The sequence below is a fragment of the Denticeps clupeoides genome, chromosome 9, assembly GCF_900700375.1.
Source record: "Denticeps clupeoides chromosome 9, fDenClu1.1, whole genome shotgun sequence".
Lineage (NCBI taxonomy): Eukaryota > Metazoa > Chordata > Actinopteri > Clupeiformes > Denticipitidae > Denticeps > Denticeps clupeoides.
Window position 1 is genome coordinate 9150 of NC_041715.1, and position 24851 is coordinate 34000.

At 45.7% G+C, this 24851-nt stretch overlaps 5 protein-coding genes across 6 annotated transcripts; 3 read left to right on the top strand and 2 right to left on the bottom strand.

Annotated features, from left to right (window-relative positions):
* The first annotated feature begins 325 nt into the window (after nt 1-325).
* LOC114797129 (Bardet-Biedl syndrome 5 protein homolog) lies at nt 326-4105 on the top strand. Its single transcript, XM_028991785.1, has 12 exons — nt 326-494; nt 677-759; nt 916-981; nt 1059-1108; nt 1842-1969; nt 2154-2289; nt 2375-2470; nt 2568-2630; nt 2702-2836; nt 2913-2996; nt 3208-3231; nt 3329-4105. Exons 1-12 carry the CDS (start codon nt 433-435, stop codon nt 3428-3430), a joined length of 1029 nt encoding a protein of 342 aa, XP_028847618.1. The 5' UTR covers nt 326-432; the 3' UTR covers nt 3431-4105.
* Nucleotides 4106-4423: 318 nt separating this feature from the next.
* On the top strand, nt 4424-7312 carry LOC114797127 (kelch-like protein 41a). Its single transcript, XM_028991784.1, has 6 exons — nt 4424-5629; nt 5719-5876; nt 5952-6059; nt 6135-6320; nt 6391-6537; nt 6945-7312. The coding sequence occupies exons 1-6, from the start codon at nt 4535-4537 to the stop codon at nt 7054-7056; spliced, it is 1806 nt and encodes a 601-aa protein (XP_028847617.1). The 5' UTR covers nt 4424-4534; the 3' UTR covers nt 7057-7312.
* LOC114797126 (FAST kinase domain-containing protein 1, mitochondrial-like) lies at nt 7256-15758 on the bottom strand. 2 transcript variants are annotated; one of them, XM_028991783.1, is made up of 15 exons: nt 15383-15758; nt 14180-14611; nt 13963-14031; nt 13756-13881; nt 11894-12292; nt 11073-11183; nt 10843-10974; nt 10084-10570; nt 9712-9826; nt 9505-9633; nt 9273-9404; nt 8957-9070; nt 8708-8852; nt 7669-7783; nt 7256-7575 (listed from the first exon to the last, which is right to left on the bottom strand). In XM_028991783.1, exons 2-15 carry the CDS (start codon nt 14512-14514, stop codon nt 7462-7464), a joined length of 2523 nt encoding a protein of 840 aa, XP_028847616.1. In that variant the 5' UTR covers nt 14515-14611; nt 15383-15758; the 3' UTR covers nt 7256-7461. The 2 variants fall into 2 exon arrangements, with proteins under 2 accessions (XP_028847616.1, XP_028847615.1); XM_028991782.1 differs by having other exon boundaries at nt 14180-14626.
* A 368-nt stretch (nt 15759-16126) lies between these two features.
* On the bottom strand, nt 16127-19316 carry LOC114797179 (coiled-coil domain-containing protein 173-like). Its single transcript, XM_028991878.1, has 9 exons — nt 19245-19316; nt 18489-18697; nt 18109-18282; nt 17825-18015; nt 17526-17682; nt 17307-17446; nt 16839-17031; nt 16608-16772; nt 16127-16531 (listed from the first exon to the last, which is right to left on the bottom strand). Exons 1-9 carry the CDS (start codon nt 19297-19299, stop codon nt 16178-16180), a joined length of 1638 nt encoding a protein of 545 aa, XP_028847711.1. The 5' UTR covers nt 19300-19316; the 3' UTR covers nt 16127-16177.
* A 488-nt stretch (nt 19317-19804) lies between these two features.
* On the top strand, nt 19805-24782 carry LOC114796683 (D-3-phosphoglycerate dehydrogenase-like). Its single transcript, XM_028991097.1, has 12 exons — nt 19805-20128; nt 20317-20468; nt 21277-21342; nt 21419-21473; nt 21560-21658; nt 21731-21863; nt 21948-22096; nt 22973-23125; nt 23249-23387; nt 23734-23861; nt 23935-24160; nt 24326-24782. Exons 1-12 carry the CDS (start codon nt 19835-19837, stop codon nt 24478-24480), a joined length of 1749 nt encoding a protein of 582 aa, XP_028846930.1. The 5' UTR covers nt 19805-19834; the 3' UTR covers nt 24481-24782.
* The last annotated feature ends 69 nt before the right edge of the window (nt 24783-24851 follow it).

Here is a 24851-nt window from a genome sequence, read left to right on the forward strand (position 1 = left end):
GGTCAGAAATGCATAAAAGATTTTTGACTGGTGCTAATGTTCTGAATGATGCAGAAACAATACAATTAAACAAACAACTCATAATTAAAATTTGATGTAAAAGACATTAGGGCACACACACGCACACATACACACCTTTCACTCAGCCGCCAATCCAGCTAGTATTCTGGTACTGTACTGACACCACAGCTAAATAGTAAGAATATAAAACCCTATTTTTTAACATGAAGTGGATTTCGGCGCTCCGTGCATTTTGGCCCGCTTGGCTTCCCGTACTTCCCCCGGACGTTGCCATGGTGCGGCCGGCGCTCCGTGCATTTTGGCCCGCTTCGCTTCCCGTACTTCCCCCGGACGTTGCCATGGTGCCGCCGGCGGCTTCGCCGGATTAGGGTCGCTTGCGGCGTCGTCGCAGCAGTTTTATCGAGGAGGACCATGGCGTCTGTGCTGGATGCCCTGTGGGAGGACCGCGACGTTCGGTTCGACATCACCCCGCAGTAAGCGCCGCCGAAACTCGGCTGATTTCACATCGGTCGCTATTATTATTATATTAAAAACAACGTCAGCAGCACTCATGACAGGTTCATAACTGCCATGTGTGCATACAGTGGACGTGCAGATTTCACGTTGTCTCATGATAATTTGAAGCATTCATTTGAAATAAAATTTCGACTTTTAGGCAGATGAAAACAAGGCCCGGAGAGGTCCTTATTGACTGCCTTGATTCGATTGAAGACACAAAGGGGAACAATGGTGACAGAGGTGAGATTAGATGGATCTGGGATTGCCACAGTCTCCCACTGATCTGTCTAGAGGGCAGATTCATTTCAACATACATTCATCATTTGTCTGTCGAAAGTAAGGAAGTGCATGATGCACAGTTTGAGTGTTTTGCTCTTGTGCACGTTGCTTTTCCAGGCCGACTGCTGGTGACGAACTTGAGGATCATTTGGCATTCGGTCGCCCTGCCAAGGGTCAATTTGTGTAAGTGTCTGAGCCGCAAGAACAAGTCAAGTTATTTCAGAAAAAGGATGTGAGTGACATGATGCCTTTTATTTCAGCTGTGGGATACAACTCAATCATCAACATTACCACAAGGACGGCTAATTCTGTAAGATCTTTCTACATTTACATTTACATTTAAGGCATTTGGCAGACGCCCTGATCCAGAGCGACCTACAACGTAATTTCAAGTTACCATCGATGAAGAGATCAATTCCGGTTCACTAGGACCCCAACTATGAATACAATCCCTCTACCCACTCCGCTGTAGATTCTGTACACAAGTTCAACAAGGTTACAAGTTCATCTAAATATTCTTTAAAGAGGAAGGTCTTGAGCTGCCGTTTGAAGGTGCTCAGTGACTGAGCTGTTCTGACCTCGAGGGGAAGTTCATTCCACCACAGAGGGGCCAAGACGGAGAAGAGTCTAGATGAGCGTCTTGCTTTTACCTTCAGAGATGGAGGGACCAGGCGAGCAGTACTGGAGGCTCGGAGTATACCAGGGGCAGTGTGAGGTGTAATAAGGGCTGTGAGGTAGGATGGTGCAGCTACTGGGAGCCAGTGGAGGGAACAGCAGAGGGGCGGTGTGGAGAACTTGGGAAGGTTGAAGATCAGTCGTGCTGCTGCATTTTGTATTAGTTGTAGAGGTCGGATGGTACATAGTGGTAGACCAGCTAGACGAGATGTCGGTTAGACATGCAGAGATTTTGGAAGCAGCAGAGAAGAGGAGTTGTGTGTCGTCGGCATAGCAGTGGTAGGATAATCCATGTGAGGAAATTCTGTAAGGTGTTTCCTTTTTAAAATCAATTCTTACACTGACTTAGTTTTCTGCCTTTTTTTAAGAAATTGAGGGGACAGACGGAAGCTCTCTACATTCTGACCAAGTGCAATAATACAAGATTTGAGTTCATCTTCACCAGTGTGGTACCAGGCAGCCCGAGGCTTTTTACTTCGGTCCTTGCTGTCCATAGGTAGGTTTGTCAGTTTGATCCTTTATTAGTCCCACAAGTGGGAAATTTACAACAAAATCCTAATCCATGCACAATCCATCACTCTGTGCATCCCCTGTTCAAACATTTTAGGTAGTGAGATAGGGATCAAAGTGTACTTACTGGTTTCTAAAATTTGGGGGCTTTTCTCTGTTGTCTCTTTCAGAGCTTATGAAACGTCTAAAATGTATCGGGACCTGAAGCTACGAGCAGCGCTCATCCAGAATAAGCAGCTGCGGCTTCTTCCCCAGGAGCAGGTCTACGACAAAATTAACGGAGTCTGGAATTTATCCAGTGACCAGGTACCCAGGTGACAGTATGCAGCGTAAAAAAGACTTCATCTGCACTACCTGCTCCTCTAACTCGATGCAACTGGATGTCTTGCAGGGCAACTTGGGAACGTTTTTCATCACTAATGTCCGGATTGTATGGCATGCAAACATGAACGAGAGCTTTAACGTCAGCATTCCCTACCTGCAGATTGTATGTATTTCCTCCACATTCTCTTATAGTTTGTTGCTTTTGTTACAACTTACCAATAAGTTAACTGCATAGCACTTTATTTCTTTGCTCCTCCAAGCGTTCCATCAGAATAAGGGATTCTAAGTTTGGTTTGGCATTGGTGATAGAGAGTTCCCAGCAGGCAAGTATTGGCATTACAATATCACTTTATTATAATATTAGATTTTTAAAAATCTTTTTTTATACTTGCAGACCGGAGGATATGTACTTGGCTTCAAGATTGACCCCATGGACAAGTTACAGGATGCCGTGAAAGAGATCAACTCATTACACAAAGTTTACTCCGCCAATCCAATTTTCGGGGTAGATTATGAGATGGAGGAGAAGGTAGGGTTGAGATGATGGAAATCTGTCGCCCTGAACGTTCCGCGGATTTTGATGTTTTCTCCTGCTGCCATCTCAGCCGCAGCCACTGGAGGAGCTGACGGTGGATCAGCCTCCAGATGATGTGGAGATCGAGCCAGATGAGCAGACTGATGCTTTCACTGTGAGTCACTCTCTGTTCCTGACCCTCCCTGTTTCACTTGGGAATCTTTCAGTTTGTCTTTCACACACCTCAAAATAGCAAGTTGCAAATCCACGTTCCATAATGTTCTGTAAACATTGAAATGACGTTGCCTGGTTGCAACCATGCAGCTGTCTGATCATTACATGCACGCCATGGTTAAAAGGTTTTTAATTCGTTTTTTCTTTTTAAGGCCTACTTTGCAGATGGAAACAAGGTAAAGTCATCACGCCGCCATTCCCAGAAGAATGAAGGTGAAGAATGAAGATGAAGAATGTGGTGATTATAATGGAATTCATTTGTTTCCCCTTAAGCAACAAGACCGGGAGCCGGTGTTCTCCGAGGAGCTGGGCATTGCCGTGGAGAAACTGAAGGACGGTTTTACTCTTCAGGGACTCTGGGAGGTCATGGGCTGAAGAACAGAAATTTCAGAAGCGCTACAGTGATATTAATAAAGCCGTTTCATTTTCTTCTAGCTTTATTTATGCTGCCTTGCATAGTAAAATGTGTGTTTTATTTTATCAGGCTGTAGTGTGATATGGATGTATATAAACTTGGAAAGTTTTAGCAAAGCAGAGTCATTTATATTTTGTAATGTATTGGCTTATGGAAAATATTATTAATTAGTATTATAAAATTACGTGAGACGTACAGTATTGAATGGGCTGTTTTATCTGTGGTTAAGCTGCTTGCTGTCAATATCGTGCGAGTTGAGTACAGTGGACAAGTGGTCACCTGTCACAGTGGCAGCTGCTCTTTAACCAAAGCCTTTGAAGGTCAGATTGCAGGAAACCAACTCACATTTAAATATAACGATTGACTATTGTACTGCTCTTCACAAATGCACCACCAGACAGCTGCAAACACGTACCTCTAGTTCTCTTACTCCCTGCCTGACTTAAAAATAATATAGTGCCGAAATATTACGGACATATGTCCTGTAGGTCTCATAGGTCAGTTGGACCAAGTCATCTCATGGTACGCAGAGTAGGGACTAGAACTAGAGAAATGGATTTAGTTACCATGTTGTCCACTTTTCAGACCTTCTACTCAGAATCTTTATTAAAACTGTTTTACATGATTTACTTAAATTATATTTTGAGCCTTTTCTGTACTGTATGTATGTTTATTTTAATGCTCTATTGTACTTTTTTCATCCTGTATCCTTCCTCTCCTCACATTTTTTTCATATTTGTGATGAGCACAGACTCCGCCCACTGGAAATGAAATGTCCGGGTGAATTTAAATCTGGTCAGATGTAGCCCACCTCCTCGCTGTGTCTGGACGTAACGGGTATAGAAGCTGCGTGGAATGCAGCCGTAAATCACCGCAGGGGCTCTACTGTGACTGATGCGGGTCTGTTGTTCAGCTTGGCCAAACCCGAATTCCTGCTGGCTGTGATGTCGGGGCTAAAATTAGAGGGCTGGGGTTAAGTTGCAGGGGCCGTGCACACTGTGTTACACAACCTGAGGACCCTTGGTTCTCCTCTCTTCACGCGCACGGCCATCTCTTCTCCAGCCATGGACCCGCAGGGCTTGAGGGAAGACCTGCGTCTCTTCCAAAGCACTCTTCTCCAGGAAGGGTTGAAGGAACTTCTCAATGAGAACAAGTTAGTAGACTGCGTCCTCAAAGTGGGCGATCGCAGCCTGCCGTGTCACCGGCTCATCATGGCAGCATGCAGCCCCTACTTCAGAGAGCTCTACTTCACAGAGGATGTTCAGGAGCCTGGCCAGAGGAAGGAGGTTGTTCTGGAGAACATTGATCCCAGAATCATGGAGATGATTGTGAACTACCTGTACTCAGCAGAAATTGACCTCACAGACGACAATGTCCAGGACATCCTGGCCGTGGCGAGCCGCTTCCAGATCCCGTCTGTATTCACAGTGTGTGTAAATTACCTGCAGAAGCAGCTCTCCATGGCCAACTGCCTGGCTCTGTACAGGCTGGGGCTGGTTCTCAGCTGCCCCCGGTTGGCTATGGCTTCCCGCGACTACATCACCGACCGCTTTGAGACCTTGGCTAAGGTACCTGATTTTCTTGACCTGGCTCCTCATGAACTGTTTGCAATAATTGGGGCGGACTCTCTTAATGTTGAAAAGGAGGAGATGGTGTTTGAGACACTGATGAAATGGGTCAGGAAGGACAAGGAGAACCGACTCAAAGCACTTGGTGATGCCTTCAACCACCTTCGCTTCCGTCTGCTCCCGGAAAAGTACTTCAAAGAGAAGGTGGAAAAGGACGACATCATCAAGGCCGACCCTGATCTTATGAAAAAGGTCAAAGTCATCAAAGATGCCTTTGCCGGGAAACTTCCGGAAAACAAGGAAGGGGAGGGGAATGGTGAAGGTGAAGAGGGTGCAAGAACCTTACCTGAATACCTGAACGACACCCGGCGACAAGGCATGTATGCCAAGGACTTTGTCTTGATGATCACGGACAAGGCAGCAGTGGCTTATGACTCTGCAGAAAACGAGTGTTTCCTAGCTGCGATAGCAGAGCAAATTCCTTGCAATCATGTCAGCATCGGAACAAGGAACAATGACCTCTATGTTGTTGGAGGTCTGTTTGTGGACGAGGAGAACAAAGAGTCACCATTGCAGTGCTATTTCTATCAGGTAAGCAGGATCATGCTTCCTGTACAATAGGCTCATAGCAGTGCAAAGCTTGAAGTTGACATCATCGGCCATTGCACGTTATGTTGCAGCTGGATAGTCTAGCTGCTGATTGGACCGCTCTACCGCCCATGCCTTCTCCCAGATGTCTCTTTGCCATGGGGGAGGATGAAAATCTCTTGTTTGCCATCGCTGGCAAAGATCTTCAGACCAACAAGTCCCTGGACACGGTTATGTGTTACAATACTGAGTAAGTACGAAAGGTTTCTGAATCGGCATGGTCAGCAACTAGGCGGGCGATGACACACGATCATCTGCTCCACAGCACCATGAAGTGGAACGAGACCAAAAAGTTGCCATTGAGGATACATGGTCACTGCGTGATCTCGCAGAATGGACTTGTGTATTCAATAGGAGGAAAAACAGATGAAGGGTAGGTTGCACCTGATGATGTTTGAACTCTACAGTTCAGAATGTTGTCATCTTGTGTTTTATATCCATGGAACAGACAGTTCATCAACAAGATGTTTGAATACAACCACAAAAAGTCAGAGTGGAAGGAGCTGGCTGCCATGAAGGTACCCAGAGCCATGTTTGGTGCAGTTGTTCACAAAGGGAAGATTGTGGTGATTGGAGGCGCCAATGAAAATGGCCTCTTGGCTGAATGTGAAAACTACGACTTTGGATCAAACAAGTGAGCTCTCAAATCATCGCGTTTTCCTTGTCCTCTATGGATATCTCTGAAACTTTCTGTCCTTCCGCAGATGGGAACCCTTCACTGAGTTTCCCCAGGAGAGGAGCTCCATTAGCCTCGTCAGCAGTGGGGGGTTGCTATACGCGGTGGGGGGATACACCATGGTGGAGGCAGAAGACAAACAGTGTGTTCCCTCTGAGATCCCCGATATCTGGCAGTAAGGTTTAAGCCTCAGTGTATTTTATATACACACACACACACACACAGATTCAAAAAGGTGCCACGAGGTCCCGTTGATGAAGGTCCCGTCCCCACACACTGCTCCCCAGGCGCCTGTCATGGTGCCCACTGCTCAGAGTTGTTTTTTTCATTGTGGTACACAGCATGGCACAGCACAGCACACAGTGACACATCAAAATGCGTTCTCTGCATTTAACCCTGTACAGTGGGCAGCCATGAAAGGCGCCCAGTGAGCGGTGTGTGGGGACAGTAAGGGGACCTCGAGTTTATGATTCAAACCCACAACCACGTCCGCTTCATTACCCACTGTCACCACTTCCCCTAAGAAAACATTGGTCTTGTTTAAGATGTATGTGTGACAGACTCGTCTCCCCTGTGCTACAGGTACGAGGATGATAAGAAACAGTGGACTGGGATGATCAGAGAAATGCGCTACGCTGCTGGCGCATCCTGTGTCTCCATGCGCCTCAATGCTGCAAAGATGGCCAAACTTTAATTAATATTCCCCTCTGATATGTTATCTGCATGCATAAATTGCTTCTATTTGCGCATGATTCCTATTCCTGGTATGGTGTACGTACTAAAATCCTTTATAAAGCCTGTTGACTCAGTGCTCGATTTTGACTTTTGATTAAATGTTTGCATGGCAGAAAGGCAGCCTACATTCTGCACATCTCAGAATACAGAAGAGAATGTGTGAAATAAAAAGTGTATTTTATTACAAAGACTAATAAAGGACATAATACATTTCATTTTTGGCATTGATGATGTGTACACATTCCAGTCTTCGGTTTATAAGGGTCACTTGATTTGACTGTAAAACTGGTGACTTGAAACTTGAAGGTGACCCACCATTGTCCACTGTTCAAGTCAGGGCAGACAGAATGAAACAGAGCGACCGTCAGCTTCTATTGAGAATGGGCTGTGGCAAGTCTTTAAATATCTTCTTTCTCAGGTACTGTTTCCAGGCATCTGGAGTGGCGAGCTCCATGGAATTCCATTCAAAATGTGGAATCTGTTCAAAAGGTTTGAAAGAAACAGATTTGATCTCATCAAATTTACACTATTTGTATCCAAATGGAAACAAAAGCCAGCAAGAAAAGATTACCTGGACAACATGGTATCCCAAAATTTCCAAGTGCCTCTTCTTCATCATGACCTCTCCTTTAAAGTGATGGGAATTTTTGCAGAAGGATTTTGAATCCAAAAATTCCAGTGCCACTCTACAGAAGACATGTACAATTTGCTTAATAAAGCTAAATGAGAACATTTTTCTATACTTTAGATCTTGGATGTCAGAAATCATTCATTACCAGCATAAAAAATAATCATAACTCTAAACATTTACACAATTACAACAGGTATCCTTTTATTTAGGGCTGCAACAATGAATCTTTTAAAGTGATAAAAATTGATTACTAAAAGAATTTCATAATTGATTCGTTGTGTCACGCGACATGAAGACAACTGATTATTTAAAAAAGAAAAAAAAGTTGAGCGCTGAGCGGAGTGAACATACTCAGTCTCTCTCACCCACTGTTGCTAGCATAGTTCGCCGCCTCATAGACAAGACAGAGGTAGAGGAAAGATATAAGAGTGAAAGAGAGTAAGTGTGTGTGTGTCAGTGTGAGAGTGTGTGAGAGTATGTGCATCTGCTGTGAAGTCTAGAGAACAGTTCTGACATTCAAATAAATCCTGTTAAAGTTTCTGATTTGTATTGTTCTTTATTTTTTATTAACTATTTATTGTTCTGGCAGCTCAAGTGGCAGTTTAATTTTTTGAAAAGTCTATATGTTTGGCAGATGTAAAGCATGCATGTGTGTGTTTGTGTGCTTTGTGTTAGTCCATTTTTATTTTATTTTATTATTATTATAACAGCTCAAGGAGCAACATGTTTGTGCACTTTCTAAAGATTTGAGTTCTGTTTTTAAATAAAGGGATTGAATATAAATGCTTTTTTTTATCTGATTCTACAATTAATTTAAAAAATCTATCGATTAATCGGTTATTAAAATAATTGTTAGTTGAGTCCCTACTTTTATTGTTTAAATTACATGTATTTATATGAATAAATAGTATGCCTTAGGTTCAACAAAACAAGAATTTCTGAATAAAGAGATCATTTCAGCTGTTCAAGCGTGGAATACCGTTGGGCTCCTGGCGGCAGATCAGCATTCTCTCTCTCAGAAGAACCAGAACTCCACTGGACCTTCCCATCCTCACTGATCAGCAGCTGTCTGGGCTCAGAGTACGGAATTGGCTTGTGTTGGTGGTCCAGAATGCATTCAAAGTCTCAAGAAACAGTTCAAATGTAAGTCAAGAGATTTTAATTCAATATTTAAAGAAAAATTTGTACAGGAATGGTTACTAACATCTAACGAAAATGCCCCGCTTACCAAGTCCATAAAAATAAGGGGTGAGCACAGCAACTTTGGCACAGTTTATTCCACCCAGAACCTCACCCAGCATCTTGTGGATCTGTTGTTGGATTGGTGTGATTGTACCATTACCTGAGGACAGAGAATAAGGACTTGTTTATACTTGTTTATATCGGCTGTATACCTGTATCTGCCAATATCATCAGCCAATCAGCCAACACACAAACCAACAAAATATCGGTCACATTGTTATTTTAATCAGTATTATTAAAAGTCCTATTCGGGAAGTTTGTGATGTTGGGCGCCAGTAGGTCATGTTATGATCATCTCTCACCCCATCTGTGATGTTGCCTGCAGTAGCGTTCATGAAACCAGGGCACCTGGAACTCGGGGCACTCCAGGCACACCGCACGGTTCAGCTCCATCAGTCGCAGACGGATTCGTATGTTTAGCGCATCGGGCAGGGCTGCCAAATAAATAATAAAAAAACTAACTGCATGGTCGGGAGCTGGTGAATCAACTATCAACTTGGTGAATTTATGACTTTCGGTGTGCTACAAACACACTTTCCAACTGGGAATCCAACTTGGCAAGGAAGTCCACCTTAAAAATCTCTCTAATGATCTCTTCAGGAAAGCAGTTGGCCACTGCCAAGGCGTATCCCAGCAGAACAAGTAGGTGAGGGTCAAACGAGTCTGCCAAAGAAACAGATTCATTTTTACCCAGGGTGAGCTAAACGAATAAAGATTTAAAAAGGGCTCCTAACCACTCACTTATGAATGGCGTAAAGCGCTGAATGCAAACGTCGAAAAAATCCTCAACCAGGGGCGGGTCATAGTTCATCACGGCAAAAGGCAGCATGGTGGCATAGGTTGCGGAGTAGTGGATCTGTAAGATGAAAGAGAAAGTGAATGATATGTGATTGTGAAGCACAGCAAGCATATCACACAGTGACACAACATAATGAGTCCTCTGCATTTAACCATCACCCATAGAGAGCAGTGGGCAGCCATGACAGGCGCCCACTTTCACCCTTGAGCTTGCAAATTACGTCCAAGTCACAGTTTTCCTAGACTTACTGAAAGATAAAATTCTAAAATGGGAATAATGAGTAATTATTCTGAATACTTTGTCATTTTTATGACCTTGTCTATGTTGTCCACTGTCACTGCAGCTATCTGGTCCAGTATGGACGTGGACAGGTAGTTTGTCCTGGTCAGGAAAAGGGCCATTTCAGGCACGCTGGTCCAGGTGATCTGCCCCTCCAGCCTCTGGCAGGAGAGGACGGACTCCTCCAGGAGCACCTCCTCAAACCACTCCCCAGACAGATACTTCAGCTCCTCCAGGAGCAGCTCCAGCCGGTCTGTCTTACGCAGCCGCTCATGGCCGCACTGGCTCAGCTTCTGCAGGAGACGCACGTAATGGCTGGGGGTGTTGTGGTGGTAGGACGGGTCGTGGCGCAGCCACTTGGCAACAGCCTGGGCCAAGGTGTTGAGGTCGTTGAGGGGGCACTGGGGCAGGACGGCGTCAATGCGGGAGAGGACGGCCTCGTCCAGGCGATGGGAGGGCAGCATAGACAGGACTCTCGTGAGCATGGTCACCTCGTATGGAAAAACGCTGGTCTGCAGGTACCTGTGGAGTAAAAGCTGTCAGTATAATAAAAAAACTAAAGGGTGCTTGAGATCCTGAAGTATTTAAAAAATAACTTTAAAATTTCCTTTAAAAAAAAATATATTAGAGATAATTTAATATTATCTCTAATATTTTAACATTATCTCTACATCTTTTTAACCTGCTCATTGTTCTTATTTTATATATTTGTAATGTTCTGTGCTCTTTGTAAAGCACACTGAATGACCACCATCCATGTTTTTGGATAAATACAAATACAAACCAACACTCACCGCAGAAGAATGTTCCGGAGCCGGGCGTAGAGCTCCGGGCTCTGGTAGCGCAGCTGAATCAGCGCCTGTGTGGCCCGGGCCACCTCCACAGGTCTGTACGTGTCCAGGTTCCTGTACACTATTGATGCGATCCTAAGAAGGAAGTGAGAATATACATATACACATCAATTAAAAAAAAAACATCAAATATCAATTCAAATGTTATTACTTAGTGTCCCGCTGTGACGTACCTGTTGATCAGCGGCAGGTTCCTGCACTGGATCTCCTCCAGGGTCTCAGCAACAGCCAGCGCCTGCTGGCCGTTCAGCTCATCAGCCAGCAGCAGGGCGGTGCTCTCCAGCCTATAAAAAAAAATAGAGCTCAGAACCACTGGGAAAGTGAAGTGATTGTCATTGTGAAACAGTGCAGCACAGCACACAGTGACACACTGAAATGTGTCCTCTGTACTTCACCATCACCCTGAGTGAGCAGTGGGCACCATGACAGGCGCCCGGGGAGCAGTGTGTGGGGACGGTGCTTTGCTCAGTGGCACCTCAGTGGCGGACCGGGATTCGTACCGGCAACCTTGTGATTACGGGGCCGCTTCCTTAACCGCTAGGCCACCACTGACGTGGCCACTGGCGTCCCACATTAGCAGTGAGGATCAATAAAGGATCAAAACAATCTGAACAGTGCTGGAATGCAGGTTTTTCTATTAAATGCAATTTGAATGAACAGACATTCATAAGAATGGCATTATTTCCTCAGGATACTGAACCAGGACATGCCTTCACACCTTGACCATCTGAATGTTCACAGTTGTTCACTGTTCATCTCTACACTGTAATCTTGATTAGATTTTTACATTCTTATACATACTGTGTCCTTAGCCACTACCCAGCCTGTGTATGTGCACTATGTTCTCCTTTTATTCTGTATTATCTATTTTAAACTATGGACAGCCAAAAACTGCTATAACAAAAATCATAAATCTTAAATAAAATATAATACAAAGTACAAGACAGATAATATTAAATAAAATATATGTGTATGCTCAACACTGGATTGTTACCCCTCTCTCGTCTCTCGTCCCGCCATTGGCCCGAGAGCAGCGAAGAGCTTGGTGAAGGACACGGGATCCGTGCTGGAGTCCGCCAGCTCGGTCAGCCTCTGCCTGGCCGCCAGGCGGAAGTCGCAGTTGTTGAACTGGAGCGACTGGTAGAGACCCATGATGATGCTGATGTTCTCCGCGCTCAGCTGCGGGACGCTGAGCAGCAGGATCTGGTTGCACTTCTCCAGCAGGGGCCGGTGGCCGTGCTTGATGTTGCGCAGGAACTGCACCACCCTCCGGGGGCTGTTGTACTGGGACGTGTCCAAGGAGTCCAGGAGGGCCTCCGCCTTCTCGACGAGCGCGTCCCGCAAGCGGGCGGACACCAGGGACGACACGCTGATCATCAGGGTGGTGAGGACCCTGACAGCACAGATCAAGAGCGTTTACGACAGAGCGGTTCTATCCAGAGGTGTGCACCTTCACTGCTCTCAGGATTCAATCTGATTCCTTTTCAAAATTACTTCACATTGTTTTCAAACGTCACATGGACATTTACATCATTTACCAGACACCCTTATCCAGAGCGACTTACTATCAAGTAGTTACAGGGACAGTCCCCCCCTGGAGACACTCAGGGTTAAGTGTCCTGCTCAGGGACATAATGGTAGTAAGTGGGGTTTGAACCTGGGTCTTCTGGTTACCCACTAGGCTACTACCACATGGACGTCTGAACCAACCGTCAGGTGAGCGTGGACCAAACCAGCGATCGGACAGCATCACGTTTGGATGGCGTCCATTTCTGCTGAAAACCCGACGAGTGTAAAACAGTCGAGCGAAACGGCTATAGAACACAGCGACAAAGTAAAAAGATGTATGGTGTTCAGTAGGGGTGTTGAAATTAATCAATGCTCAGTGATTTTCTGTTGGTGAATCTGGTTAAAAAGTAGTGCAGGTACAGAATACAGTGCCGTTCCGTGTCGGAGTTTTACGCTGCGTGGCGTGGCGACCATGATGTATTTTTGCAGGCGACCAATAGAATCCAAGCGGGGGTGTCTTCTTTCCGCCACTTCGAAACAGACACACGAAGCGGGAATGGAGGAAAAGCTGATCTTTCTCTGAGTGTTCAGAGATCTACAACACAACAATATCATCTTAAAGACGCATATTTTTCGTGCGGTGAGCATTCAGTTGATTTAAAAAAATAATAATTCTGTAATGAATACTATTTGGAACTAAGGTGTCAGAATAATTTGGACATCACACGTACCAAATATTACTGCTTTTATGTATAATAATACAAGGACCTCGGTTGCTCTGCTTGGTGGAGATGTCGATCTGCATCAGGACCGGGGCAGACGATTAACTCCGCCCACAACATAGTGCCGTGTGCATTTAAAGGAGAACTAGCGGTATATACAACTGTTACAAGGTGAGTGCGGACTTAACAAGTTTTTCTGCTCTGGAGCAAATCAGAGCGTCCACACAGGCGTACGAGACCTTAACATCATGTGACCATGTAGAAAATGTCTGGGATGCATCGCGATGCATCGATATCGAGGCACTGCTAATCGTAATCGAATCGAATCGTGAGACCAGTGAAGGTTCACACCTCTAGCGGTCAGAGGATGTTCACCTCGAAGCCGAACTCCTACGGCGCTGTACTCAGATCAGGCCGCCACAGTCACAACCGGCACTACTTTTTTAACTCGAAAACCACCAAGCAACGTCATTATGATATAATCCATTACGTTCTGCCTCCATGCAGAATCGCCCACGTCCGCATCGCGAGGCATCGATTACGAGAATCACCCTTATTTCTACCACACAAGGTTATTACAGCATATTCCCCTTAAACTCCAAACAACGTGAACTTCTGGACCAACCTCACATCTTCTATGGAGACGAGCTCCTGGCTGAGTCGCTCTGTGATCTGACCCATGAGCGTGCTGTGCTGCAGGTACTGATCGCTCAGGCATATGGAGAACTTTGAGAGCGTGGACATCTGAAATCTGTAAGCACATCACAAGGAGAACGTGAGCATAAAAGCCAGCACAACATAACATTTAACAGCAGGAAAGGAGAGTTTCCACCTGTCCATTCTGTTCCAAGCTTCTGTGACCAGCTGCTGGACAAGGGAATCATGAGGTTCCACATTAAGCCTAAAGAGATGATAATAAATCACGGGATTTATAAATGTCACTTTTGGTCAGAATTACATTTTAGGAAGTTAGAAGTCACTTTAATATCCCAAATATAAGCAGTGAGAGATGAGGGGTTAAAGGAGCAGATGAAGCTCTTCTCTCATACCTGAGGACACTGTAGAGCATGTCCACCACCATCACATCATCCATGAGGCTGATCTTATTCTCAGCCAGCACCCGCAAGGTCAGGAACTCAGGGTGGGTGCGGATGAAGTCTATAGTCCTCAGCATCTGCGGCTTCTCCTTCTGGAACTGCCACAGCAGGCCAACGGCACAGCTGACGTGGCCAACCGAGAGCTTGGCCTTGTTCCTGCTCACCACATCCAGGACCTGGTCTTCACCAGAGCAACCCTGCAGCTGCTCCAGGACCTTGTCCCGCGTCGCCGAGGTCCAGAAGAAGAATCTGCGGGAGCAGCATCTCAGGGCTTCGAGGCGGAGCATGTCGGCAGTCCGCAGGTTTCAGGGGCGCTTGGCGCTCATATTCTGTATGAGATGCTGCCAGGTCTAACTGAAGGACCTCCACCAACTCCGGGCAGCTCTGAAACGAATCAGTCTGAAATCGAACAAGAGAAATGATGACAGATTCCCTATTATGATTTTTTTTTGTTATTTTTATATCAGTCTTGTTGGTCCCCTAATCCTGTATCTGAAGTCTCTTTCTGAAATTCAGTCTTGGTGCAGAATTACAGCCACTTTGATCCAGTCCCACAATGAGTTTTCCCAGGATGCGCCGTTTCGGTGTCTGCAGCTTTAAATGCTAATGAAGAAGAGGGAGGCGGGACGAGGAGGAGAGCGGCCTATAGAAGTTGAGCGGACATTCATGGAATTACATTTCCAACACCATTCACCAACCACAATGTTTGGCACAGACAGGAAAAAAAATTAACTTAACCCCAATAAAGACATAAGGACAGGCCGGGGAACTCGTATTAATGTTAAATCATCTCACAAAGTCACATTTTCATGTCAGAGGACCTTTAATACATGGATCAAGAATTTATTACGTTTATGAAATACGTGCATACGGCCATTATATTAGACACCCCAACGGTGCCTATAGAGTTTGTTATATCATTGATGTGCTCAAGAAGGTTCCAATTTAAACCAGTGTGTGGTCAGCAGTGGTGCTTTCATCACAAACGGACTTTTGATGAATGGGGAAATGTTCAGCCACATGCATTTACATTTCACCAGGACCTACAGTCTAGAATTGGTCTGCTCTAACTGTGCATGTGACATCAAATCTTAAAGGATTCACACAGTATGGATTATCAATAAAGTGGCCTTATGTCGCAACAAGTCCACATACCTCACAGGGCTTATGTGGGGGCTTCACACGGGCAGGATTATTCGATGCGTACGAGGGTCTTGACTTTCAAAGCCCGGGGTGGCGCCCGTCGCCGGAGCTCGTTTTTTAAAAACATGTGCGTTTGACCTTTACGGCGTCATTACTTGCCATGTGGGCAAACAGCATGTGACCCACGTTTCTCTCATTTTTAACAATTTAGCCGGTTAGCGTGCACCGGACGTGACTTCCTGTAGCGGTTCCGTGATTAGGGAGCGTCGCAAAATCTCCTTCTCCGAGCAACAGAAACCAGCATTTCAGCAACTCTTAATGTAGCGCCTGAAGACAAAACGATCATGGACATCCATGGCATTGAAATACTGTGGATATATTACTTCTCTTGTTAGTTACACGTTGAAATGAAAAAGAAGACATTTACCAACCAGTCCGCCCCTTTTTACGGCCCCTTGTATTCTACCGTAATGTTTGGAGTATGAAATATTGTTCGAAACAGTTTGGGTCAGCAAAATGTGAAAGTGTAAGATTTAAAATCTAAAATTTTAGTGCTGAATTGATATAAATTTTAAGCCAAAGGTTAATTTGAAACAAACGTGTTGACAAGATATGACTTAATTTCCTTTTACTAGTTTGTGATTTAATGAAGTTTCACCCTAATAACCACATTTCAGCTGTATGCACATGTAAATGTTAAAAAAAATTCTGACACACAAATGTAGTTCATTCAGAATGTAGTTTTATTAAGTATTCAACAAACCTTCATATTTTCCCATGGCCGATGGTGATTTCCCATACCGGATTTTAGCCTGTAAATCCCATTCTTTTCTTTGAATGACTGATGTCAACGGCCTCGTTCATCTTTTTGACATCCCGGGTGGTGCTTGTGATGAAAGTGGGCATCTGAACACCAGAAACGTCCTGAACCAAGTAGCTAGGCCGGACCCCGCTGAAGACTGGACCCAGGCCGCCACCGATGCCCTCTCTGGCAGCCATGCGGAGGGGGTACGTGTTTCTCTTGGCCTCAGCAGCCGAGTCGATCACCATCTGCGCGTACTGCTGGAACTGTCGCTCCTCTTCACAGACGATCTCAGCATTTCTGGCCTGAAGGTCCATGTCCTCTTTTTTCAGAAGCTCGTCTTTCGCGTGCTTCTCAGCCTGAAATAATGTGAACCGAACGTCACTTTTGGATGTTCATGCGCCTGTTTATGTGTTCAATGGTCTAAATGCTCACCATTTGGCTGATGTAGAAATCTTGTAAATTTCGACCATCCTCCTTCATTTTTTTAGCCTTCTGCTCTGTCTTTTCGAGGAAGGCTTGGACGGCCTCTTTCTCAGCGTTGAATGAGTCCAGAGCTCTCTGCCTGTCCTCTCTTTCTTGTCGTTCCTTTCCCAAACGCTAGGGAAAAATCGCTTACTTTAAATGCTCTACATTGTTTTAAAGGAGACGCCGCGTAAAACTTACTGTGTCCTCCCTGTGTTGCGTGATGGACTGGAGCATGGCTGCCTTCTTCTTCTCCATCTCCCTTCGCTCCTTGGCCAGCTTGCCGTCCCTCCGGGCTACAGCTTTGGCAATCTTCTCCTCTTCGATGGAGACATGGTCCTGATGCTGAGCTGAGAGCCTCTCGATGGTGACCTCCCGCTGTCTCTGGGACTCCCTGACAGAAAAGTGACACGGGGTAGTAGTAGCCTAGCGGGTAACACACTTGCCTATGATCCAGAAGAACCAGGTTCAAACCCCACGTACTACCATTGTGTCCCTGAGCAAGACACTTTACGCAAAGTGTCTCCAAGGGGGGACTGTCCCTGAAACCTCTGATTGCAAGTCGCTCTGGATGAGGGCGTCTGGTAAATGCCGTAAATGTAAATATGACACAATGTCATTTTTGTTCTTTCATCTCAGACAAATCTTGAGAAAAGGGTTTTTTTTTACCGATACAGCTCGGCTTCTTTCTCTTTCCTCATCATCATCATTTTCTGTTTTGCACCAAGGAAGAGCTTCCTGTTCTCCTCCTCGCGCTCCAACCTCCGAGCCTCCATTGCATTGATGATCTCCCTGTTGGCCACGTGTTCCTTCAATCGCAAAGAAAGTGTTATTTAGCTTTACTCTGGCAGTAGGATGTACAGGGGCTTTAGGTTGCAGATGTCGTACATTGTGAGCCCTCATGATCCTTCTCTTCTCCTCCTGTCTGCTCTGCTCCTGCACCAACCGCTCCAACAGGCAGAGCTCCTTCAGGCGATGGAGTTCCTCAGCCTCTCGCTGCACCTGTCTTTTCTCCTCATCCCGGACAAGCTGACGTTCCTTCATCCTTAGATACAACATTTAACATCTCAGAAGATCATGGGTTAAGCCTAGGTTCTAACAATGAAGTTCTCTTTTCGTCTGCAGGTCTTAATCCACAAAAGGGGAACTGCTACTGTCGGGATGGACAGTCGTGTGAGTTTACGTACTGTTCCTGTAGATCTCTGGCGAGGGCATCCTTCTTCTGCTTCCTCTCTTCAGCTTTCAGCTCCTCGTCCTCCTCCAACTTCATCATGGCCATTATCCCTTTGTCCACGTCCCTCCAGGCCTCCTGCTTCTGCTGCTTCAGCTGGATCTGTGCCTCCCTCTCCTTTAGAACCTCGGTCAGAAGTAAAGCACTCTGTCGTGTTCGGAAGAGCATTTTAATCGTCAGATAATGGAAACGATGACTAATATTAAGAAGAATGACAAAAGAAAAAGAAAAATGTCCTACGTGAAATCCTTTCACTCGATCGTTCTGGTAGTACTGCTGCCTTTTGGCTTTCTCGATGGCCGCTTTTCTCTGCTGCGCCTGGTACTTGGCTTCTTCTACATCAATCAGTTTCTTCTCCTCCTCTTCTGCCTCCTTCTGAATCCTTTTATTCTCCAACTTTTTTTGCCTCTGACCCTGTTAGTAAAAAAATAAAACTCATCTGTACAGAAAGGACCATTTCACAAGCAAAAATAATCCATTTCTCGAAGCCTTGCAAAATCATATTTTACTACTACTGTGTCTATATCAGACAGTGGAACGTAAAGGAACATGAGTCCAGAGCCTGGGAGAAAGAACAGAAACCCCCAGAGGCCTTGAAGACCTCCACATGTCCTACTCACTGCGACTGTGTTGGACCAGAATTTCACCACTTCTTTGGAGCGGCGGTGCAGGGTCTCCCTCTGCTCGGCTGCCTCCATCTGGCTCTTGGTGTATCTGTTGACCAGGTTCAGGCTGTCCTGGATGCGGTGCCACTCGGACGCAGGCAACACGGTGACGTGCCTCAGGTCTGGCTGCAGGAACATCTCAGGTCTCACCTCCACGGGTTCGCCTGTTCGGTCAAAAGCAGTCCAGCTGAAATCCATCTGGTAATATTTTTTTGTTTTTTAATTTGCATAAAAGAATGTCTAAATCTATTCCGTTTCTTATGAGTTTGTCTACACTAGCAGTAAAATGTATTGGGTTCCAAGCAGGCGCCACCTAAAATCTTGCCTATGGCTCCAAATTTGTTAGGGCATGTTGGTTAGAAAACCTACATGTGTGTGTGTAAGTTCACAGACATACACAACTTTGTGAAAGTGGAGTTTTTTTGTTTAATAAGTAAGAGAAAGGGGTCAGAGACACTGAGGTGTCAGAGCTCTCGGTCAGTGACATGAAGATCCAGAAGCACCAAGCACCAGCGACGAGCCCACGTCATTACAATTCATTTAATCAAGACTGGGAACACTTATTTAAACAGAATAAAGTCTGTGATGTTGCTCTAAAGAAGAACATTGTAGACACGGCTCATGTCGGGAATTGGCCATTTTTTGCAGAACAGACCACTTTTTACATACGTAACATGTAAAGTTTAAATAATAAAGCCATGAACCACTCACGGTTTCTCACACTGGAGCCCTTCCGCCGCCCGTACTGCACCACGGAGGACGACATGTTGACGGCGAGCCGGTTACCGGGCAACCGGAGGTCAGCCTGGGGGGCGGGGTCAGCCTGGGGGGCGGGGTCAGCCGGAGCGGCTTTTGTTTGAAGTGTATCCGCGGGCAACCGGCTCCTTCACTTCCGTAGTTGTGGCCCATTAATTCTGTTCAACACGCTGGTTCGCACCATAATGTCTCCGTATATCATTTAGAACAGTAGAATAATTTAAATTCTTTTTAAGATTATGTTTCATGGACCAGCTTTCATTGTCTTGCTTTAAGTACAGCAGTGTTCAGCCTCCAAGAATTTAGTCTCTGTGGAAGATTATTGGACGCACAGTTTATTGGACATGTGCCTACTTGATATACATATTGAAGTTGAAAATTATGTTCCAGTCGATGTATTGCTGCAAATGTACTGTGTGCATTCTCGCTTTCTTCACGGACTTTTTCAGAGAATTCTCCTGATGGGGTTAAATGTGGGTTATTTTTATTAGCTTCTGTTAATTTGCTACTGTGGCGAATCTGCTGGTTCATTAAACACCGCGGTGATGATGATGATGATGATGATGAGCAGGGATGGTGATCAGAAGAAAGCTTTCATGCCCACTGAAGCCCAGAGAGGCGGAGCTTCTCCATTCAAACCCAGCGAGGGTGAAAGGCTCTCCCGACAGCGTCCACCACCGAGGACTACGCAGCAGATAAAAATGCCCCCGGTATCGATCCAGCGCGTGCTGATCAGCGAGAGCGTGGATCCGCGCTGCAGGAGCATCCTGCAGGAAAACGGCATCGAGGTGACGGAGAGGCAGAACATGAGCAAAGATGAGTTGCTCGCCGAGATCAAGGTGGACTTTTTCTTCTCCTTTCTTTCCAGGCTCGCTGCGATCTTATCGTTAATCGGGGAAAAAAGTGGCTGTTTATCATGTAATAGCTTCGTGGGTTTTTTTTTTTGTTTTTTGTCGGAATGATGCAACACGATCCAGGTCCTTCACCCCTCGACACGTTTCTAAACGCGCTTTTCTTCTCACCCCAGAACTACGACGGCCTCATCGTGCGCTCCGCGACCAAAGTCACGGCAGAAGTGGTCCGTGCTGCCGGGGCGCTGAAGATCATCGGCCGGGCCGGGACTGGGGTGGACAACGTGGACGTGGACGCGGCCACCAAAAACGGCGTCATTGTCATGAAGTAAGATTCCTGGTGGCGAGGCCCGGACTTCTGGGAGTGTTTAGTACATTTTATAAATTAGTCGAGTGGTAGTGAATGGCTGGAAGCTGGGATCCGGTTTATTTGGGAGTTGAACACTTTTAGGCTTCACTTGCTTTTCATCATTCATAATGTTCATGTGATTGAGGGCGGTACCAGCCACGCCCTGATTAAAATCCGAAATGAGCCTGGGGACGCTGAATCCGATGACCTTCTGCTTTTGTTTCCGGGCCCAGGTCGCCATTGACCACCTTCGCAGCCGTGATCCTGACTCAGTCATGAGGGGATACTGGTGCTTTGTGGGTAGGACAGCATTGTCCTCTGCCCGGAGCCCGGCTGCTGGTTAGGGGCTGTTTTTTTTTAGGCGCATGCAGCCGGGGGGGGATGGGGAACCTCAGAGAATGGACTTTTCTCTAAAACGGGGTTTGACCACACTGGGGTCCGCAAAGAGAACATCCAGAGAAAGTCCCGAACTCTGTATTTAACCCCCTCCACACCTGTAGGTGGCACTGTAACTCTCCTTGTTCAGCCTCGACTTTTCTTTCGAAATGTGCATTTCTTGTAGTTGAACGTGTTGTCTGCCATTGTTGTATGTGTTTGAGGTTAAAGGTCAGGTTGGAGGTCAGGTCACCTCAATGTTTTTACAAAGGAAGCCCCTTTGCTGTCCACACGGAAAAGAGGAATTGACCCTGGTTTAGCCGTCCTGGGTCCAGATAGGAAAAAATGTGGGCAGGGCCTTAGATGTTGCTATAGGTTGTGTGTTTAATATTGTGTGTATGTGTGTGTTTAGCACCCCAGGTGGAAACACCATCAGTGCTGCTGAACTGACGTGCGCCTTGGTACTGAGTCTCTCTAGGTAGGTGACCCTAAAAGTGGACAATGAACCTTTTTTTTGTTTATGCAAAAGGAACATAAATGTCCTCTTTATATAGGAATGTGGCACAAGCTGACATGTCAATGAAGGCAGGAAAGTGGGACCGTAAGAAGGTACAGACGGGTTGTTCCAACAACGTCTATGTTGATTTTCTTTCGTGCCTCTTTCTGATCTGGGTGTTTTGTTGATGGCCTTTTAGTTCATGGGTTCCGAGTTGTTTGGAAAAGTCCTGGGCATCGTGGGGCTCGGGAGAATCGGGAAAGAGGTGGCCACCAGAATGCAGTCGTTTGGCATGAGGGTGAGGCAATTTTCTGATGCGGCTTTGAGAATATGGATTTATCGATGCTCTGACCTTCTCCTGTCATGGCAGACCATCGGATACGACCCCATCACCCCTCCGGACGTTTCGGCCGCCTGGGGGGTGGAGCAGATGTCTTTGGAACAGCTCTGGCCGCAGTGTGATTACATCACTGTACACACACCCCTCATGCCCTCGACCACAGGTAACCAGTGACAACTGATCTGGTCACAAATCTGCCGAAAAAGTTCATATATTGATCTTGATGATCTGCTCTTTTTTTCCACAGGACTGTTGAATGACGAAACGTTGGCCAAGTGTAAAAAGGGCGTGAAGGTGGTGAACTGCGCTCGCGGAGGCATCATCGACGAAGAGGCTCTGCTCAGGGCTCTCGAGTCTGGCCAGTGTGGTGGGGCAGGCCTGGACGTGTATGTGGAGGTGTGTAGTTTTTAACGATGAGTAATGGGGAAAAAAGCTGTTTCATTGACTTAACAGTAATGTCAGAACAAGCGTCAAGTTTTCTTCTAATTGACTCGTTGGACCAGAGTTTTTTTTTTTTTTTTTTTTTTTTATTATAATTTTTTAAAATTTGCTTTTATTTTTGAACAAGGAGACAAGTCAGCACAGTAGAGCTATAATACTCAGATCCTTTTTAGGATCCGGCTGTGACTCAGTAAACTGATCTGGGTGAGTCAGTATTTCCGAAAAAATGTTTGAATCATCAAGAAAGTAAAATGCCTTGTGATGAACGAATCGCTTTTAATTTAAACCTGCTTATTTGAGTGATTCATGTTTTCGGCTGTGAAGGATTAGGAGCGATTACCCGTCTGTGAGGGATTCAGATTCAGATGGTACAAAGAAAAGGTTGTAAAGTTGTAAGTTATGCAACTTTTACAGTAGGAATCGATGTTTTAATGATTATAAGATGTATTTATGTGAGTTTACTGTTTAGACATGGTGTATTTAGGTCTCAGAATTCTGTTCAATGGAGATTCATGACTCGTGAGTTATTTAATGGATCCAGGTGAGTCATGAATCTCACTACAGTACTTTCCATAATGTGTCTGCATTTCTTCAAGGTGTTCGTAAAGTTTAGTTGTATCTGCGAACGATGTCAACTGTTTGCAGGAAATTCTGCCAGAAACAGATATGATTAATGTGACACTCCATAAATGGAAAATGATTAAATAGCTGGTTATATGCTGTTTAAAAGGAAAATTTTTGGTTAAATGGATTTAAATGAGTAAAGGGTAAACACTGTGGCCCCTGTGGTCTTCAGCTGGTTTTAGATGTTCTCTGAATTTGTTCTCGTAGGAGCCTCCCATGCAGCGGGCCTTGGTAAACCACCCAAATGTGATTAGCTGTCCTCATTTGGGTGCCAGCACTAAGGAGGCCCAAGCGCGCTGTGGCCAGGAAATCGCCCTGCAGATTGTGGACATGGTGAAAGGCAAGGCTCTGGTTGGAGCGGTGAGCAGAGTTAGATTCTGTTATATTAAATGCTGACCTCAATTTTTCTATAGCTTTGATGATCTGACTCTGGCTGGTAAAACCTGTGAAATGCTTGATCTTTACATCTTCTGTGGTCCTTAGGTCAACGCTCAAGTTCTGGCCAGCACCTTCTCCCCTGAGTCTCATCTGTGGATCAGGCTGGGCGAGGCCATGGGCAGCGTTCTACGGGCGTATACTTCGTCCAAACAACCCTACAGCAAGGTTCAAGTCACCACTCTAGGTAGAGGAATCCATGCGTGTGCAAATTATTCATTTTCACCCCCACATTCGACATAGCTGCATTAGACGGGTCTAAAATGAACCCAAACTTCCGGCCTATAGGACCTTTCCTTTCCGAATAATTCACTGCTTGCAAATTCATTTTTTTGTTTTACTTTAATGAAATGTTCATTTGATTTGCAAATAATTTTAATTATCAAGAGAGAGAGAGGAGGTGAGACTTTTTCTCACTTTTTACGTTTTCGGCCTGAAGACAGCTCTAGCATTCCACATGTTCTGTAGTTCACATATCCAAAATTCCTTCTTAATCCATTTTTCTGATCACGTCTGATAACTGTTCTCCGCAGGTGAGCGTTTGAAGAAGTCCACTGAGTTCCTGAGTTCAGCAGTGGTGGTGGGGTTAATCACTGATGGCTCCAGCCATGGTGCTAATCTGGTCAACGCACTGGCCTTGGCGAAGGAAACAGGCCTTTCGGTAAATTCTAGCACCCCAAAGCCGTTTAGGGCAAGTGTGCATCTGTCTCGCTGACGTTTTATTTACACTCCAGGTCAGTAGGAATCATGAGGAAGCCATGGAGGGTCTGGACAGTGCGGCGTGTGTGGTGGAGGTGTCCCTCTGCGGCTGTGGCTATAAGGCTTTGGGCTCGGTCCAGGCTGGAGTGCCGGTTCTCCTGCAGCTGGACGGTTGCGTGTTTCGGCAGCCCGTCTCCCTCGCTGGACACCTGCTGTTCTTCAAGGCTGAATCATCTCCTCAGCTCCTGCCCTCAGTCACTGGTGAGATTTCTGGTGACTGTAAAAGGTTGACCTCATTGTCCCCCTGGAGACCCTCAGGGCTATAAGTGTAGTTATTTGTTGTATTCCTCTATAGATATTTGTGTTTGGATTATTATGCATTGCTAATGGTTTATGACGGGTGTTGTCTGTCACGTTGTCCCCCAGGCGCCCTGGCTGCAGGCGGTGTGGAGATGGAGTCCTTCAGCGCCTCTGCTGCCTCCGGTGGCGAGCAGTGGTTCTGTGTGGGAATGTCCTCTCTGCTTGGGGACCTGGCGTCCCTGAGGTCCCTTGTGAAAGAGGCAGCGCAGCTGACTGTATGAAAGGCGGCGACTCTTCGGGACGACTGTAGTGTTTCTAAATCGAATTACCTAGCCTCTAAAAAAAGGGTTATTAGGCAGGTTTGTATTAATCATCTAGGTTAAATATCGCATCACAAAGTGCTCTTCCTTCTACGACTAATTCGTTTATGACGCTGAGACTAATGTGGACCTGAACACACTATATATTAATTTCTTTTTCCTAAATCCCTCTAGTATCAAGTCACTTCTTGTGAGAAGGTCTCTGCCGCACATCTGTTTGTATGTGATGAATAAACTGGAATAAACTGTACGTGATGAATAAAGCTGGGCTCGGAATGGATTAATTTCTGCCGCGTTACGCAATGAGTTTTTAATCCTCATTAGGATTAGGA